Below are 17,613 nucleotides of genomic sequence, written 5' to 3' on the forward strand. Positions count from 1 at the left end.
GGGTGGGGGATGAGAGGGGAGGTAGACAAGGTAAAGGGGGGTCAAATATAGAGGAGTAGGGGGAGGGTGAAGTGGGTAAAGGAGATCAAATACATAGTAGCTGAAGGAAACTGGACTTTGAGTGGTAAACACACAATAGAATTTACAGATGTCAAATTATAATGTACACCTGAAAATTATATAATTGTATTAACCAATGTTACCGCAATGAACTTAATTTACAATAAAATATATATAATATCTTTCAAATATCCAAATACACCTTAGTGGGAGCCCATAAATTATTCTTTGAGTGGTAAACACACAATAGAATTTACAGATGTCAAATTATAATGACACCTGAAAATTTCGTTAACCAATGTCACCATAATAAAAAATATATATTTAAACCTCTTAAAAAAAAGAGAGAAAAAATACACTCTGTACTTTGTGAAATTATCTTTCAAAAGTAAAGAAGAAATACTTTTTTATACAAATATTGAGGGAATCTGTGCTAGTATACCTCCCTTTTGAAGTATTTGAAGACATTCTTTAGAGAGAAGTAAAGTTAACAGGTCAGAAACTCAGTTTTACATAAAGATCATTGAAGAAGGAATAAGTGAAGATTAAAAAAAACTACTTATTTTTCTTATTCTTGATCTGACAGATAAACTTTGTTTAAAATAATAACAACGCTGTATTTGAGTATGTCTGCATGTGTGTGCATCTGTATGTATGCTTATATATAAGTGAAATGAATGTTAGCAATGATATAAGTGATGGAAGAGAGAACTTAGGATTATTTTGTTTTTATAAGGTACTCACACTACCTGTGAAACTGTATAGTGTTATTTAAAAGTAGACTACGATTACTTGTACATGTATATTGCAAACTCTAGGGCAACCACTAAAAAGGAATAAAAAGAATATGTGATATGCTAAGAAAGTAAAGAAACTGCAATCAAAAAGAATGTTTAATTAAAACCATAAAAGGCAGAAAGAGTGGAAAACAAATAGAGGAACAAAAAACAAGGGCAACAAATCGAAAATTAACAAATACAACAGATATTAATCCAGTTACATCAATAATCACTTTGAACATCAATGGTCTAAATGCACCAATTAGAAAATAGAGATTGTCAGAGTGGATCAAAAAATAAGACCCAATTGTCTATAAGAAACCGATTTTAAATATAAAAAAATACGTATAGATTAAAAGTAAATGAATGGAGAAATATATAGCATGCTAAAACTAATCAAAAGAAAGCAGGAGTAGCTATACTGATTTTGGACACTAAAGCCTTTAAAGTAAGCAATCAGGGATAATGAAGGGTATTACATAATTATGAAGGGGACAATTCTCCAAGAAGACATATCAATCCTTTACATGTATGCACATAACAGTGTCAAACTACATGAGGCTAAAAGAGACAGAAGAGCAAAAAGAAATAAATGAATCCACACTGTTTTATCACAAATGGGCTGACAGAGTAGGCAGAAAATCAGTAAAGACATAGTTGAACTAAACAACATCATTAATCAATAGGATATAATGAATACCTAAAGACTACTTCTTCAAACAAGAGCAGAATACACATTCTTCTTAAGCTCTCATGAAACATTCACCAAGACAGACCACATGCTGGGCCATAAAACACATCTTAACAAATTTAAAAAATATAAATCATACAATGTCTGCTCTCAGGCCACAACGGAATGAAAACTAGAAATCAATAACAAAATGCGAGCTAAAAACCCCCACTATGTAGAGATTAAATAACACTCAACAGCACAAGGATCAAAGAAAAAAATCTCCAGAGAAATTTAAAAATGTTTTGAACTAAATGAAAATGAAAATACGACTTATCAAAATTTGTGAGATGCAGCAAAAGCAATGCTTAGAGGGAAACTGATAGTATTGAATGCATATATTTGAAAAGCAGAAAGATCTAAAATGAATCATCTTAGCTTCCACCTTATAAAACTAGAAAATGAAAAGCAAATTAAATTGAAAGCAAGCAGACAAAAAATAATAAAAAATAGGGCCGAAATCAATGAAATTGAAAATAGGAAATCAACAGAGAAAAAGCAGCAAAACCAAAAACTGGTTCTTTGAAAAGATCAACAAGCCTCTAGCCAGGCTTCCAAGTGAGAAGGCAGAAATTATTAATATCAGAAATAAAAAAAGGAATATCACTACAGATATGGACATTAAAATGATAATAAAGAAATACTATAAGAACACTATGCCCACAAATTTTATAACCTAGATGAAATGGACCAATTCCTCGAAAGATACAATTTGCCAAAACTCACAGAGAAGAAATAACAATCTGAACAAGATTATATTTATTAAAAGATATTGAATTAACAATTGACAACCTTCCAAAACAGCACCAGGTCCAGGAGGATTCACTGATGAGTTTTAACAAACATTTAAGGAAGAAATTATACCAATTCTCTACAGTTTCTTCCAGCAGATAGAAGTAAAGAGAATATTTCCTAACTCATTTTGTAAGGTCAACATTACCCTATTTACAAAACCAGACAAAGGAATTACAAGGAAAAAAAACCCTATAGCATATCCCTCATGAACACAGATGAAAACATTCTCAACAAAATATTAGTAAATCAAATTCAATACTACGAGCATCTGGGATTTATCCCAGGTATGAAAGGCTGGTTAAATCTTTTAAAACCAATTAATATGATCCATCGCATCAACAGGTTAAAGAAAAAAAGTCACAGTCACATGATCATATCAACGGATATGGAAAAAGCATTTAAAAAAACTCAATTATCAATTTATGATACAACTTTCACTAGAAATAGAGAAGAGTGCTGTCAACTTGATTTAAAAAAATCCACAAAAATCCTACAACAAATATCATACTTAAAGGTAAGAAGCTTGAACCTTTACCATTATGTTTAGTAACAAGTAAAGGATGTCCTAGCTAATACAATAAGGCAAGAAAAGTAAAAGCTATATAGATTAAGAAGAAATAAAACTGTTTTTGTTTGCAGATGTCACGATCATCTATACAGAAAATCTGAAAGAACTGACCAAAAAACTCCTGGAACTAATAAGCAACCATAGCAAGGTTGCAAGATACAGGTTATTATATAAAAGTCAATGGCTTTCCTATATACCAGCAATGAACAAGTAGAATTTGAAATTAAAAACAATATCATTTACATTAGCACCCCCCAAAATGATATAGTTAGGTGTAAATCTAACAAAATATAGATAAGATCTGTATGAGAAAACCTAAAAAAATCTGATGAAAGATATCAAAGAAGAACTCAATAAATGGAGAGATATTCCATATTTATAGATAGAGAGATTCAATATTGTCAAGATATTAGTTCTTCTCCACTTGATCTACAGATTCAATGTGAACCCAATCAAAATACCAGCAAGTTATTTTGTGGATATTGTCAAAATGATTCTAAAGTTTATATGGAGAGGCAAAAGACCCAGAACAGCCACCACAATACTAAAGAAGAACAAAGTTGAAGGACTCACACTTTGTTCAAGACTTCCTATAAAGCTACAGTAATCAATCAAGGTAGTGTGGGACTGGCAAAGGAACAGGAAAACTCGATCAATGGAACAAAAGAGAGAATACAGAAACAGATCCATATAAATACAGTCGACTTATTTTTGACAAAGGAGCAAAGGCAATACAATGGAGCCAAGATAGAATTTTGCTTGTCCATTTGTCAATATTTTCTTCACATTTCTTTTTCCTTCATTTGTTCTCTTTGTTGATTTATGTTTTGCTTAGGGGCAGAGTCAGTGATTAAAGATAGTTGTTGCCTTAGAACACATTTTTTTTCTGACTATAATCATCACAGTTTCCAAATTTTTTTTTAAGATTCCACATATAAATGAAATCATATGGTATTTGTCTTTCTCTCTGACTTATTTCACATAGCATAATATTCCTTAGCCTCACCCATGTTGTTGTAAATGGCAAGATTTCACTCTTTTTTTTTTATTACTGAGAAATGCACATAGTTGTTTCGAACAAGAAAGACAGCGCAATAATTAAGACATACTTAAATTAGTGAATAAAAAGTAGCTTATTATTGAATTTGCTTCTCTAAGCACAAATAAAAATACATAAAGCCCTTTATAAAGTTTGTGTGCAAGATCAATTGTATGTAAGAATTTTAAACAAGTCGCAACGTTCTCTTCTGACAGAAATGAAATATGAGACATCATTCCTGTCCATTAAAGAGACTGAATACTGTTGGTAAATAATTTAGTTATACATGAGTACCTAATGACCCAATAAGCAGATAATGAAGATGCATCACTCACTGGACACTATATATATATTTCAAAAAATAATTTGTATTTAACTAGATTAGTGATGGTAATGAACTTTGACAAGTTTAAAATGAGAAACAGTGACACTTACAAAATCACAAATATCTCTAAAATTCTAACAATTTAAAAAAGGAGAATTTGGAAAAGCAGATGACAAAGAGTATATTTAAGATCTTTATTACACATGGGTAGTCTAGTATCAACTCAATGTACCAAATAAAACTTTCATTTTTCAACCGACACAAACACATTAAAAATATATTTAAACCTCATTTAAGCTTGTATGTTAAAAAAAAAAACTGGAAATCAAATAGGAAACAAAATTATATAAGTACTTTTATTAACAATTCCATTTTAGGCAATGCAATTGTATTGCATGCAAATATAGTCAGGCAATACACTAGGAGCTTGAAGTATAAAGATAATATCTGTGGGCATATACTTGAGAGTATAGAAAAGCCCAAGTTTTAGAAATATTGTATTTTAAATTAGTGTTTCTCAAAGTGCGGTCCATGAACCAACAGCACCAGAAGCACTGGAAAGAATTACCTTGCTTAAAAGAATTAATTGCTTGTTAAAGTAAATTTCTGTACTCCATCCAGAAACTATTAAAACAAAACAAGAATCTGCATTATTCGAAAATGCCTTTGGTGACTGCTATTTACATAAAAGATTGAGAATTGATGCCTTAAATGTTAAAAATAATTGTTGCTATAAAATCGTAAAGGTGAAAAAGCCCCCCTCCATTATGAAAATTCTGAACTAAAAGTGAATTTTAAAAACTATTAGGTTAAAATGCTTAATAGTTCCTTTAAAAGTATTTGTATAATGTTTAGACTTTATACTGTGAATCTTTATTAAAATACATAACATCTAAGAATATAATAACAGATTAAAGTAAACAGACTTACAGTTGGTGATATCAGGTGGTGTGTAACCATCATTCATATACATACTTGTGGGTTTTGCCACTTTCAAATAAACAAAATCAGATGTGTTCTTTAAGGCAGTTACTGCTTCTTCATGAGTAACTTCTTCTAAACACACACTATTCACCTAAAGGAAAATTGCCACACTTATTTTAAGACATTTTCACTTACTTTCTGTTTTTTGGTTATAAACAATTACACCTAAAGATAGGGGAAATGCAGGAGTGATTTAAGGAATATAAAGGTGTGTAGGAAGAATATACCCACTTTTATTATCTACGACATTAGGAAGCTGTTTATGGTGATAAGTGAAGTTGTTTATGTATGTTAATGAAATAGCCAATTTTGACTCCAGCCCCTATTCCTCCCAATCCCCAAGCCTGAGCCTCCTTCCACTCATAGGCATTTAGGAATATATGGATATACTGTAGCTCTTTTCTTTTTAAAAAAGAAAATGAGACCATATTAAAGTTTTTGTTCTGCAACTCGATTTTTAATATAAGGTATCTTAAAGATCATTTAATGTTGGGACATATAGAATCATCTGATTTAAAAAACTGTTGCACAGTGCCCCATTGTGTAGTTTTATCATAGCTTATAAAGCCATTCCAATCTTAACAGATATTTAAACCGTTCTTCAAAATAAATAGCTTTAGTAAATTTATACCCACTACTACAGAATGTGAGTTCTCATCAACTCATACCTTTACAAACACTGAATATTATCAATTTATAACAAAGCCTGCAAAATGATCCATATTTTAATTTGTATTTAAATTGATATTTCCATTGTTAATAGTCAGGTTGATATTTTTTCCAATTATTTTGGTCATTCACCTATCTTCTGTATAAAAACAGAATTGATTTTTAGGTAGTGATGGTAGGTCCTACAACCTTGCTAACCTTGTTTATTAGTTCTATTAGTAGGTTCCTTAGGATTTTCTATATGCAATGTTGTGTAATCTGCAAATATAGTTTTACTTCTTTCTTCCCAGTCTGAATGTCTTTTTCTTTTCTTACTGCCCTGGCTATCAATATAACATTGAATAGAAGTGATAGTTTGTGTCTTTCTAGGAATTTATCCATTTCATTTAAGTTCTGATGCAGTTGTTCATAAATAAAAGTATTCCCTTATATCCTCTCTTTCATTCCTGCTTTTAGAAATTTGAGTCTTCTTTTTTTCTTGGTCAGTCTAACTATAGGTTTGTCAATTTTGTTGACCTTTCAAAGAACCAAATTTTGGTTTTGTTGATCTTCTCTATGGTTTTTCTATTCTGTATTTCATGAATTTCTGCTCTAATTTTTATTATTTCCTTCTTTCCTGCTGCTAGCTTTAGGTTTAGATTACACTTTTTTTTTGGTAAAATTTTTTTGGCAATTAAATAAAACACTATAAATGTTTCTAATGTTTTATATTACAACATATTAAACAAACATCGATTTTAGTATATTTTTCATTGCCTTAATTTTTATCTTTATAATTAATGGGAGAGTTTTTAATGTTTTCACAAAAATTTCTAAAGACCACAGAACAACTGTACCTTTCCCCATTATTAATATTGCTTTGCAGGGTTTCAGCTGCATGGTCATTTTCATGGTCTCAAACTACTGTGTATAGTGAGGACTGCCTGCAATTTGAAAATACAGCTGTGGATACTGTTCCTTTGTGACCTGCAATAAGCCATGCACCTTGGTATTCATATCCTTGCAAAATTCCTTCCTAAATTGAATATTGCTTGGCCATTAACTAGCTTTAGCCTATGACACATTAATTACTGTGATGCAAAAAAGAGGATTGATAAATGCCACACACTGGAGCTTGTCTTCTTGGAAAGCTCACTCTTGGTATGTTCCTCTTTGAACCTGGCCACTATTCTGTGAGAAGCCCAACTTAGCCAGGTGGAGTGGGCACAGGATACCTGTCTAATAGCCTCAGTTGAGCTATGAGCTCACAGCCAACAACGACTTGTCTGCCATATGTGAGCCAACTTGGAAGTAGATCCCTGGCCCGAGTTGAGCCACCCTAGTTGACATTATGCGGAGTAGAGACAGGCTATCCTGCCCAAACCCTCCCTAAATTGCAGAATTGTAAGCAAATAAATGATTGTTGTCATTTTAGCCATTAATTTTTGTGTTTTTATTTTAGGTAGCATCAGGTAACTCATAAATGAGCTGGCAAGATTTGCTAAGGAATTCAATGTGGAGTGCAAAAGAAAGAGATTATCCTAAAGTTTTAAATCTGGGTAAATAGAAGGATAAAGTTCCCATTTAATAAGATGTAAGACTGTGCAAGGAGCAGGATTTGGGAGCAAGGAGAGTAGGGACTCAGAATTTCATTTTTAGATATATTAAATTTGAGCTGATTCTTGAGACATACAAAAGGAGACTAGATGAAATCTCTTAGGGTGTTTCAAAAGTTTTGACAAGATCCATTGTTAAAAATTTTTATATTTCAACTGAGCACAAAAGGTGTGTGTGTGTGTGTGTGTGTGTGTGTGTGTGTGTGTGTGTGTGTGTGTGTGTGTGTAGAAATGAAACTAAAGTTCAGAAGATAATACTTATCCTTATCATGTGCAAATGAGACCTACTAAATTATTTGACCACCTATCAAAGTGAGAAGAGAAAATATACAAGGGCTGAGTTCTGGATCACTTCAATGTTTAAAGGTTAGGGAGAAGATGCACCAAAAAGGAGAATGAGAAGAAAGGACTAGTGAGGTAAGAGAAATACCAAGATAGAAGGTGACTATTCAGCAAAATGGATAAAGTGAAGGAAGGTATGTCAACTACTTGATATGTCAAGGTGAGAACAAAGAACTGAATAATTTCAGTGGAATTATGACAACAAAAGCCTCACTAAATGGTAAGTTAGCATAAATTGCTAGCTCCCTACTACTAAAGTTGATTCTGGGGAAATCATAAAGAAAAACACAGTATCCAAGAAATTCAAAAAATAAAAGTGAGAAGCCCAGTGGAATAAGAAGGCTGTTTTCAACTGGTATACATAACTGTGTGTGGTGTTGTGTGTATGTGTGTAGGGGATGATGAGTGTGTGTGAGTGTAAGTGATGATGCTGGGATGTTGGCTGTCGCTTGGGGAAAAGAGTGGCAAGTCATAGCTTTGAGAGGATAGGTTATAGAAAAGTATTTCACGATGAGATCCTTCCTCCTCCCAATCATTAACTCAAAAATAGTCAGTCTATCTCTTTGCTGCAACAATAAGCAGTACCGGACAGCAGCATGTAGAACAAAGAAATCATTTATACATTGCTGATGGAAGTATAAATTTTTACAAGCAGCTTAGAAAATATGATGTTTTTTGTTATAATGTTATTGATAACCCATGATCCATTACATCTTAAGTAGTTAAGTGAAACTCTTGTACCCTGTACATGTTTACCAGAACAAAAAGCAGGTCTTCCTAGCAGAATTATTCATAATACCCCCACTTTCAAAAAAAGGGGGAAAAGAAGAAATAACCCATCTCACCACTATACCAGATCCAATTTATGTGCCTTTTCAGATTCATTTGAGCCTACCTGCCCACTAGGCCTTGGCTACATGCTTACTGAAAACTCCTGGCTAATGCTCCTCTCAGCTTGTCTCCTATCATTACCAGCTCTTTCAACTTTTTCTGGAGTAAGAGCTGGGCTTAGGCGTAAGTGATGTGTTCCACATAGTGACAGCTATCACACATCAGAAGCCTCTGTCCGGCCTGTCTAGATTACTAAGTCTCCAGCTCTTCTTACCACTTCTGAGTTCAGGGGAAGTGCTGTGCCATGGAGGGAGGGAGCAGGGCAACACAGTCCAAAAACTTGGGACAGTTAACCACATGGGGTAGATTTTAACTAACAAGAGTCAGAGAACTAAAAGGGCCAGCAGATAAATCCTTTCTTTTCCCTGAATGGCTGGATCTAAGGTTTAGTGTGGTTCCACATTACCTGCCTAGAGGACTGTCCTACACAACAGTCAGCTACATTTTCTTATGAAATTATAGCCAGCTCAGAAACATAATACCTCGAATTGGCTTTCTCTCATTCTCTGCCTCACTTTTCATTTTCACTTATTCTAGCTTCACTGAGATTCCACCTTCTGTTTATACCTACTTAGCATAGGAGCTTTTTTTCAGGTTTTGTTTTTCTAAGGAACATGGGTTAAGACACAGTTGTTGATGAAAACTGGATAAGACACAGTTGTTAATGAAGACTGTGGTATAGTCCTAGAATATTATATAAAGGTGGAATGACTAAACTTCAGGTCTAGACAACAATATGGGTAAGTCTCAGTAAAACAATATTTAGTGAAAAAAGTATTAAAAGACTACATATAACACAAAAGCCTTTAAAAAAATTTTAAAACAAATGATACTGAATAAAATATTCAGGCATATATATGTAATTAAACAATTTTTAAAAAGTAAAGGAATGAGAAACACAAATTGTTGATCTTCTAGTTCTTGGTTGGGTAATGACTTTAGCAGCTTTCATTATATTAAAAAGATACTTTAAGTGTAAAAATAAAAAGGAAAAAAGGTCAAAAAAACCAAAGGATGACGCTGTCATGAACTTAAGAATTATGATTAAACAATTCTGTGCATCCTAGCCACTAACCCTTTAAACCCTTTAAACAAAAAAATAGAAGGAAAAAAAAAAAAAAAGATGAAAAGGAGCAGGGAGGGAGGCTTGTAGAGGAAATGAAAATGGAAAATAAAGATAATTCCAAGGATCATTTTTCAGGTTTTGGCTAAAGCAAAGCTAATAGTCACTCATTTAAATATCATTTAAACATTTTTGGCATGCAGAAATTCCAGAGTCTGCCAGAAAAGGAAAAAAGATCATTAAAATGATTTTTAAAACAATAGATTTCTTATACTTACTGCTAAAAGTTTATCTCCAATCTGAAGTTTACCATCTTTATGTGCTGCACCTCCTTCAATTATTTTGGTTACATAGATGCTATTATCTCCAGGAATATGTTGATTTCCAACACCTCCAGCAATGCTGAACCCAAGACCTGTTTGGAAAACACGAGTTTTAGAATCTCATCAATAAATGTGAACTTATGAGTAGAAAGAAATGGCTGAAAACTTGAAGGTGATAATTTCGTCACACTAATGTTTTTAAACTAGAAAAACTCTATCTACCTACTTTTAAATTTGTAAGCATTTGTTCTGCAATCAGGGGACAATTATAAATATAGGTGTCTCTTACAGTTACAAGTAAGTTTCCTTTTTTTCCTCCCAAGTTACATCTTAAAGTCTCTTTGTAAATGTATTTGTTAGTTCAAAGAGACATTATAAAATTATGTTTCATTTTTGTTTCTGTCATAACTGTGCTTCTTACTAACAATTTTAATACCTTCGCAAGATTAAAATTGAGAAAAAATAATAAAATTGCTGGTAGTGGGTAGAATAGGTTTTTAGAAATGTGAATAGCTTATTTTTCCAATATTCTATAAATTAATTTAAATAAGGCATTTCTGTTAATTCACAAATCTCATAGCTTCAGTACCAAATTTGTAGCTCTCTATTTTTTTTTTTCGTTTGTTGGAGTACCACCTCCTCCATGAAGCCGCAAATTAGAATCAATATTTATATTTATCCTCAATCCCATCAATGTTTTCAAAATTCAGAAACCACACCTTAAAAGTCCTCATTGTAAATGTAACTGCTAATGACACACTCACATTTTCTTCTTTTAACTTAGTCTATGTACCTGCATTTAATATACTTTATGGATTAATGATTACAAATTAATATCAAAATTATATATAACTTCAAAGTATTTAAATAGAATTCTACTTAAGTCAAAAATCAGTAGAAATAGCAGAAATTCTAAAAATTCATGCAAGTTCTGTAGATTACCGATATTATTAATCTAGAATGTGTCATAAATAACTTCAAAGTTATATTTAACTAAGAGATTTCTTAATTTGTCTTAGTTCGATTTATTTTATACCTTTAGGACCTTTAATGAGCTTTATTTCCATTATTTTTTCTGATACAGGTTTCCGTCTTTTTACGTACAAGCGTACAATAGACCCTGCTTCTTTCAATGCTTCAACTGCTTTGCTATGTGTTACATCACGAACATCTACTTCATTTACTCGCAATATACAGTCATTGACCCTGAAGGAAAAAAATTAAAAATTAAAAAATCAATTTTTCACTTTGCCAATTTTTTGTCCTTTTCATTTTTAAGGTAAAGAGAATTATTACTAGAGAAAATATAAATGAAAAAACTGCATGTTAAATTTCAATGTATTGAATACTTATATAAATATTTCCCAATGGCTATCAAAAGAAAAAGTACAAATAATAGATTATACAAAAATATTAAATAATAATGACAGCTACAATTTGTATGCTTATCATGTGTAGGCCTTAAGACACTTTACGAAAATAGAAAATATTTATTTAGCACTAACCACATGCCTAATACTTCTTTTAGTGCTTAACCCTCACAACAACCTGTAAGGGAGAAAGATATTTATATTCCTTTATTACAATGGAGATACAGGCACAAAGAGTTTAAATAACCTTCTCAAAGCCATCTAGATAATGACTGACACAGTTGTGATTTAAAGGTAAGAAAACGGAAGTTCAGACTGAATGACCAGCGTAAGGTCACAGAGATTGTAAGTGGCAGAATTGAGATTAAGTAATTGATTTATCCAAAAATAAATTTTTGATTGGTTTTTCCAACTTAGATATACTAGATTTTTAAAAAATGAAGTTATTTCTTAAAATTTATATGAAGTTAAAGATTATATCATTTAATTAAAAATTTTCTCATGTAAATAATTTATCTTAATTTGACAGAGTAATATATTTTTAAAGATTGATTTGTTCCTAGTCCTAAGTTTTCCCCCTAGCTCTGGTCTCAGGTTTTTTTTTTTTTTTTGGAGCGGGGTAGATGGTGATCTCAAATTGGGCAAGGAAGGAGAATAAAACAATTAAAATATTAAAATTGATCCTGGTAAGTTTCTATATCCAATTAACTTTCTTTAGAGAAAAGAAATTCCAAAGACAGTAATATCTTAGAGTTAGTCCTGTAGGTAACGTTCCTCAGTGAAACAAATGAAACATATTAATTTTCACATAAGCACAAAAAGAAGGCTAATAACAGAATCAGGAAATAAATGTCTAATTTACGTGAATGGTCAAAATATTAATATCTAATTTTATTAATATACCACCTGTCATATCCAGTGAGAAGTTTAGAAAGTAAAGTGCTGCATGGAGCCTTAAAATAAGATGTTTTTAACAGATCATATAAAATCTTTAGTCCTAAAACTTCAGAGTAGGGAATATATTAAATTACATATATTAAAAAACAACAAACTAGGGAATAATAGAAGTGCCATAATCTATGGCCTAAGGAAACAATAAAATGCTAAAGATGTCTTCTGAAGTGGAACACTAAATTTAAACAAGATGGCAATGTTATTTTCATCTATTCAATTAAGAAAATATATTTATTTAAAGTCTGCATAATCTTTACTTTGTTGCATATAATACAAACTCAGATATATCTGATCCCTTGTATAAGTTTATATATATATGCATGTATGTACGTATGTATGTATGTTTCCTGCTCAGAAATTAAATGTAAAACATTTTGTGAATGTATTTAAAAACACAAATACAAAATTAAATTCCCAAATGAAAGATGGAACTAATGCTTAGAGCGCAATTTTCTTTCATTATTTGAGCATCTACCTTATGTTAGTTATTATGATAGTGGTTCTTATTTGTATTTATGCTTTGTTCAATTTGCCTCAAGAAAAATGTACAAAGTGGATTCGGTGTCATAACAAAGTGCAAAACATACCGCAATCTTCCATCTTGGGCAGCTGCTCCCCCTGCAATAATTTTGGTAATGAAAATACTTGAGTCATCTCCAATATGTGGGTTGTCCGTACCTCCTGCAATGCTGAAACCAAGCCCTGAATTTCCCTAGACATAAAGAGGGAAAAAATTGGAAGACTGAATAAGAATTATCTTTATTGATAGGTTCCTGTCATTATAAGATCTAGAAACTATACTAACACAAGAACAAACACATGAAGGTTTATGTGTAGGGAATATAATATTCTAAATTAAGAAATATAAAGAAAGCTCTTTTTCCTCTGTGAAGAATTCAGAGTAGGTGGGGTTGATGAACAAGGAGATTTTTCTGGGGTCTAGCCTATGTTTTTTCTTTAAAAGTATGTGCAATCTGTCCTTGGATTATAGTTGGAATTCTGTAGAGTTGTCACTAAATCTCTTTCTTTTACACTAGATCTCATTTGTTTGGTAAGGCAAATCTCTCTTGAGACAAAAACAGTGAAGTGATTTTTCTGCTGCTATTATTTTCGAGCAGATAAAACCAATATTATTTTAGTCTTTTAAAAAAGGGGTAGGGAGGGAGTGGTGCTTTTCTTCTGCTAACTTTGCCATCGGCTTATATGAAAATGACCGAATTTTATCTAAGTAACAGGTGCCATCGTCTTTGACTTATTTAACCAAGACACACCTAACTAGCAAAAGACATTTTTAATACTGAAAGCCCAATCTGAGAACTTAACATTGGTGAGCTTCTGGATAGCAAAGTCAATTTGCCAAAGCAGTGCTACTTTTTGCTTTTTTTTACATACGGGATTTCTGAATATTTTCTTTGAAGAAAGGGTTCTACCACTACAAAAAGTCTTTAAGGACAATTATTCTAAACTAAGTTCTTAAAAATGTTTATTTCGTAATGTTCTAACTCTGGCTTTCAGGCAACTCAAATAAGTGAATCTATCTTGACCTATTACTTAACTGTTAATATTAAATAGCTTTTATATTCACTCTACTATGATATGTCCAGATTCTATTTTAACAAAAAATTTTTTTTTCAGTCTAAACTCTTTAAGAGTTACTAGAGTCTCAATAATAGGTTGTGTAAGGTTACCAAGTTACTCAGGTACTCAAGCTTTTTTTTTATTTACTTAAAAAATTTAAGATATAATTTGCATATAACAATGTATCAGTTTATGGTGTACAATTTGTTGCTTTAGCTAACACCTCTATCTCATTTCCTTTTTTTTGTGGTGATTAACATTTACGATCTAGTCTCTTAGCAATTTTGAAGTATATAATACAGTACTGTTGACTATAATCACTCTTTGTGCATTAGATCTCGGAAACATTCTTCCTGTTGCAAATTTATACCCTTTAACAACATTTCCCCAATTCCCGGTATACTCAAGTTTAATTAGTGAAAACACAATGTACAGTCCTGACTAAATAAAGGAATTTAAAAGGCACTGGGAAAGGATGAAAAGTGAAGATAAAAAATAAAAAGTTAGAATTATATGTCAATTATCTCAATAAGGCTGAAAAAACTCAAACAACAAAATACCATACCGAAATATGTAAAATGCATTAATACTAGAAAGTTACTCAGTTTCTATCTCATGTGAACAGGTGATCCAAATTCAGGTTGTAGGCAGTAAATATCTATTATACATGTAAAAGACTCTCTAAAGTCTATTTCTGCTCAATCTATACTGGCTTCAAACATAAGCAAATCTAAGTATCTAAAATTTTAGTCTTAAATATACGGATATTCAGTTACTCAAGAAATTTACTTGTGAGGAACACTTCATTTCCCACAAATGCTGGTCAGATAAGATGGTTTTACAAAAATAACATCAACTGAAAGCAGATATTCTTAAGGGGAAAATATAACAAGAAAATTTACACATCTGAAATTATTTAAATTACCTTTAAATTATTTTTTTGACTGGAGGAATGAATAAGTTTTTTGATAGGGGTCTTGTCAATTAGCAATGTGGTTATTATTCTGCTAGGAAAGAACACTTATACAATGATCAGGTTACTGATACTAAATACTTGTTTAAAATAAGCAACATTTTATTACATAAAAATGAATTAAAAAATAAAAATTAAAAACAAAAATCTGAGAAACTGTCAGTCTAGAGGAGTCTAAGGAGACATGATAACTAAATGTATTAAGGTATCCTGGATGGGATCCTGGAAGAGAAAAACATTAAAACTAAAGAAATCCAAATAGAGTGTGGACTTTAGTTAATAATAATGTATTAATATTGATTCATTAGTTGAAATGAATGTATTGTAGTAATGTAAGATGTTAATAATAGGTGAAACTGAGTCCAGGGTAAATGGGAACTCTGTATAACTTTTCTATAAATCTAAAACTATTTTAAATAAAAAGTTTATTTTTTAAAAAAAGGTTATTAGGGGGTCAAATATAGGGGCATATGGAGATGGAGTAAAGGGGATCAAATATATGGTAGCTGAAGGAAACTGGACTTTGGGTGGTAAACGCACAATAGAATATACAGACGTCAAATTATAATGTACACCTGAAAATTATATAATTATATTAACCAATGTTACCCCAATAAATGTGATTTAAAAAATTTAAAAAAGGTTATTAAAGAAAAGCATCATGTTCTGAAAATATCATGGCTAATTTTATGATATGTGAACTTATAAAAGAAATGAATATTACATGGTTCTAGTTTTGAATGATCTATTATTTCCTTGGATTCTATATAAAAGAACAGTACTGTATATTTAAGGAGTTCTTTAAAGCAACAGATTTATGCATTAAAAAACTTAAGATAATTATTAGTTTTTACCCTTTCAAGTGTGATTTCTTCATATTCATAATCTGCATCAGTGCCATTAACCTAATGGGTGGAAAAACAGAAATTTAAAGTGTAAAATCTGAAATGGCAAGACATAATTTTTGCATAATTTATTAATGAAAACCTGTTAAATGTGATAGCAATCAAATAATATAGCTTCCTTTAAAATAATTTAGGGAAAATTTTCAAGGAGTGGAAGAGTATAATGTGATTAATGAGTTAACATTTACGGTATTACGACTTTCAAATATAGAAAGGGCACACTCAGCTTTTAATATTATTGAACTCTGACCCTTTTCTCTGCCTTGATCCACACATCTTAAATCAGTTGGCAATTCTTACTGATTTGAATACTTAAACTTTTCTGAAAACCATCATTTCTTCATTCTCATTTCTATTTCTTTGGTTCGAGGCTTTGTTAATCTCCTGTGGACTAGTGCCAATATAAGCCACTCAATCTCTTAGATTAGTATTTTCCACTGCCCAACTTTCTAATGTTTCACGCATATACATCTTTTTGGAGTTCATGTCTAATAATATACTTTTTCCAAATATACTTTAAGAAACTCTCATACAAGGCTCTGTATGAACTGACCCCAATCTATCATTCAGCTTCATTCCTTATATATTTTACCTCTTCAACAGCCTTACACACCATAAAATTTGAATGATTTGCTTTCCTTTACATATCCTGCAAGTTCCCAACTCTGCATCTGCTACTTTAGTGCTTCCTCTGTCACACATTTCATTTACATATTTCATGTTGAAATTTGATTCACCATTCAAGTTCTTGCTCACATCTTACAGAATAAGCACTTTCTTTTATTCTTTCCAATTTATTTCCCCGTTCCCTCCTGGAAGAAGTAATTCCCACAGTGAGGGCCAAGGGTGAAGGGTGAGTAATCCTCTGATTCAGATTAACTTGGGTTCAAATCATTGCTTTAAAGAGTCCAGTGACATGAAGCTGGGCAAAACACTCAATCTAATAAGTCAAATAAGGATTGTGATAAACTGCATTTCTCAAGATGCCTCCTATCTTTCATCCGACATGCTTTTTTGTAATATGACTAAACCATCTTACCATCAAGAGATGTTGTCAATGTCCCCTCCTCTTGGATCTAGGCAGGTCCTAGATGAGTTTTGTTAAAAAAGAATGTGGTATAAATGATGCTAGGTTTCTGAAGCTAGGTCATGTGAAGCCCTGTAGTTTTCGTGTTTGTTTTAGAATATACTGCCTTAGAACCCAACAGCTATAATGTGAGGAAGCTTAGACAGCCTAGGAGAAGATTTAAATTAAGGAGAACCAAGGCCCTTGGCCAAAAGCCCCACGCTGCACTCCTATCAGCAACCAGCACCAACTGCCGGCCATGTGAATAAGGCTATTTTGGGTCTTCCAGCCTTCTCCAGTGCCTCAGCCAATACCATGTGAAGCAGAACCATCCAGTTAACCCAGAAAATCATGAGAAATAATGAACTGTTGTTTTTAAGCCACTAAGTTTCAGGGTAGCTTGTTATACAGCAACAGAATAATGAAATGACAGAATAATAAAATTATATAAGCTATTTTGCTTTCTTCATCATCCTGTAAGAAATCAACCCTTAATTCAAGTCTAATTCAAGGACTAAAAGTTTTTTTCTTGAGGAGTTTTGAAACCCACCTCCACTAATTTTTGGGGTCCTTAATTCCTATGGCTGTAATAGATTCAAACCCA

General features: G+C 31.9%; 1 protein-coding gene across 3 annotated transcripts in view; it reads right to left on the minus strand.

Moving 5' to 3' along the window:
* Positions 1-17,613, minus strand: part of DLG1 (discs large MAGUK scaffold protein 1) — a 146,325-nt gene that overhangs the window by 70,753 nt on the left and 57,959 nt on the right. For all 3 annotated transcript variants that reach the window (XM_011381188.2, XM_011381178.2, XM_023525622.1), the window contains 5 exons: positions 15,893-15,943; positions 13,075-13,199; positions 11,200-11,369; positions 10,119-10,255; positions 5,227-5,371 (listed from right to left, as the gene is read on the minus strand). In XM_011381188.2, coding sequence (XP_011379490.1) covers positions 5,227-5,371; positions 10,119-10,255; positions 11,200-11,230 — 313 coding nt within the window. In that variant the 5' untranslated portion in view covers positions 11,231-11,369; positions 13,075-13,199; positions 15,893-15,943. The remainder of the gene's footprint in view (positions 1-5,226; positions 5,372-10,118; positions 10,256-11,199; positions 11,370-13,074; positions 13,200-15,892; positions 15,944-17,613) is intronic.

The sequence above is a fragment of the Pteropus vampyrus genome, unplaced genomic scaffold (genome assembly GCF_000151845.1).
Source record: "Pteropus vampyrus isolate Shadow unplaced genomic scaffold, Pvam_2.0 Scaffold14, whole genome shotgun sequence".
Lineage (NCBI taxonomy): Eukaryota > Metazoa > Chordata > Mammalia > Chiroptera > Pteropodidae > Pteropus > Pteropus vampyrus.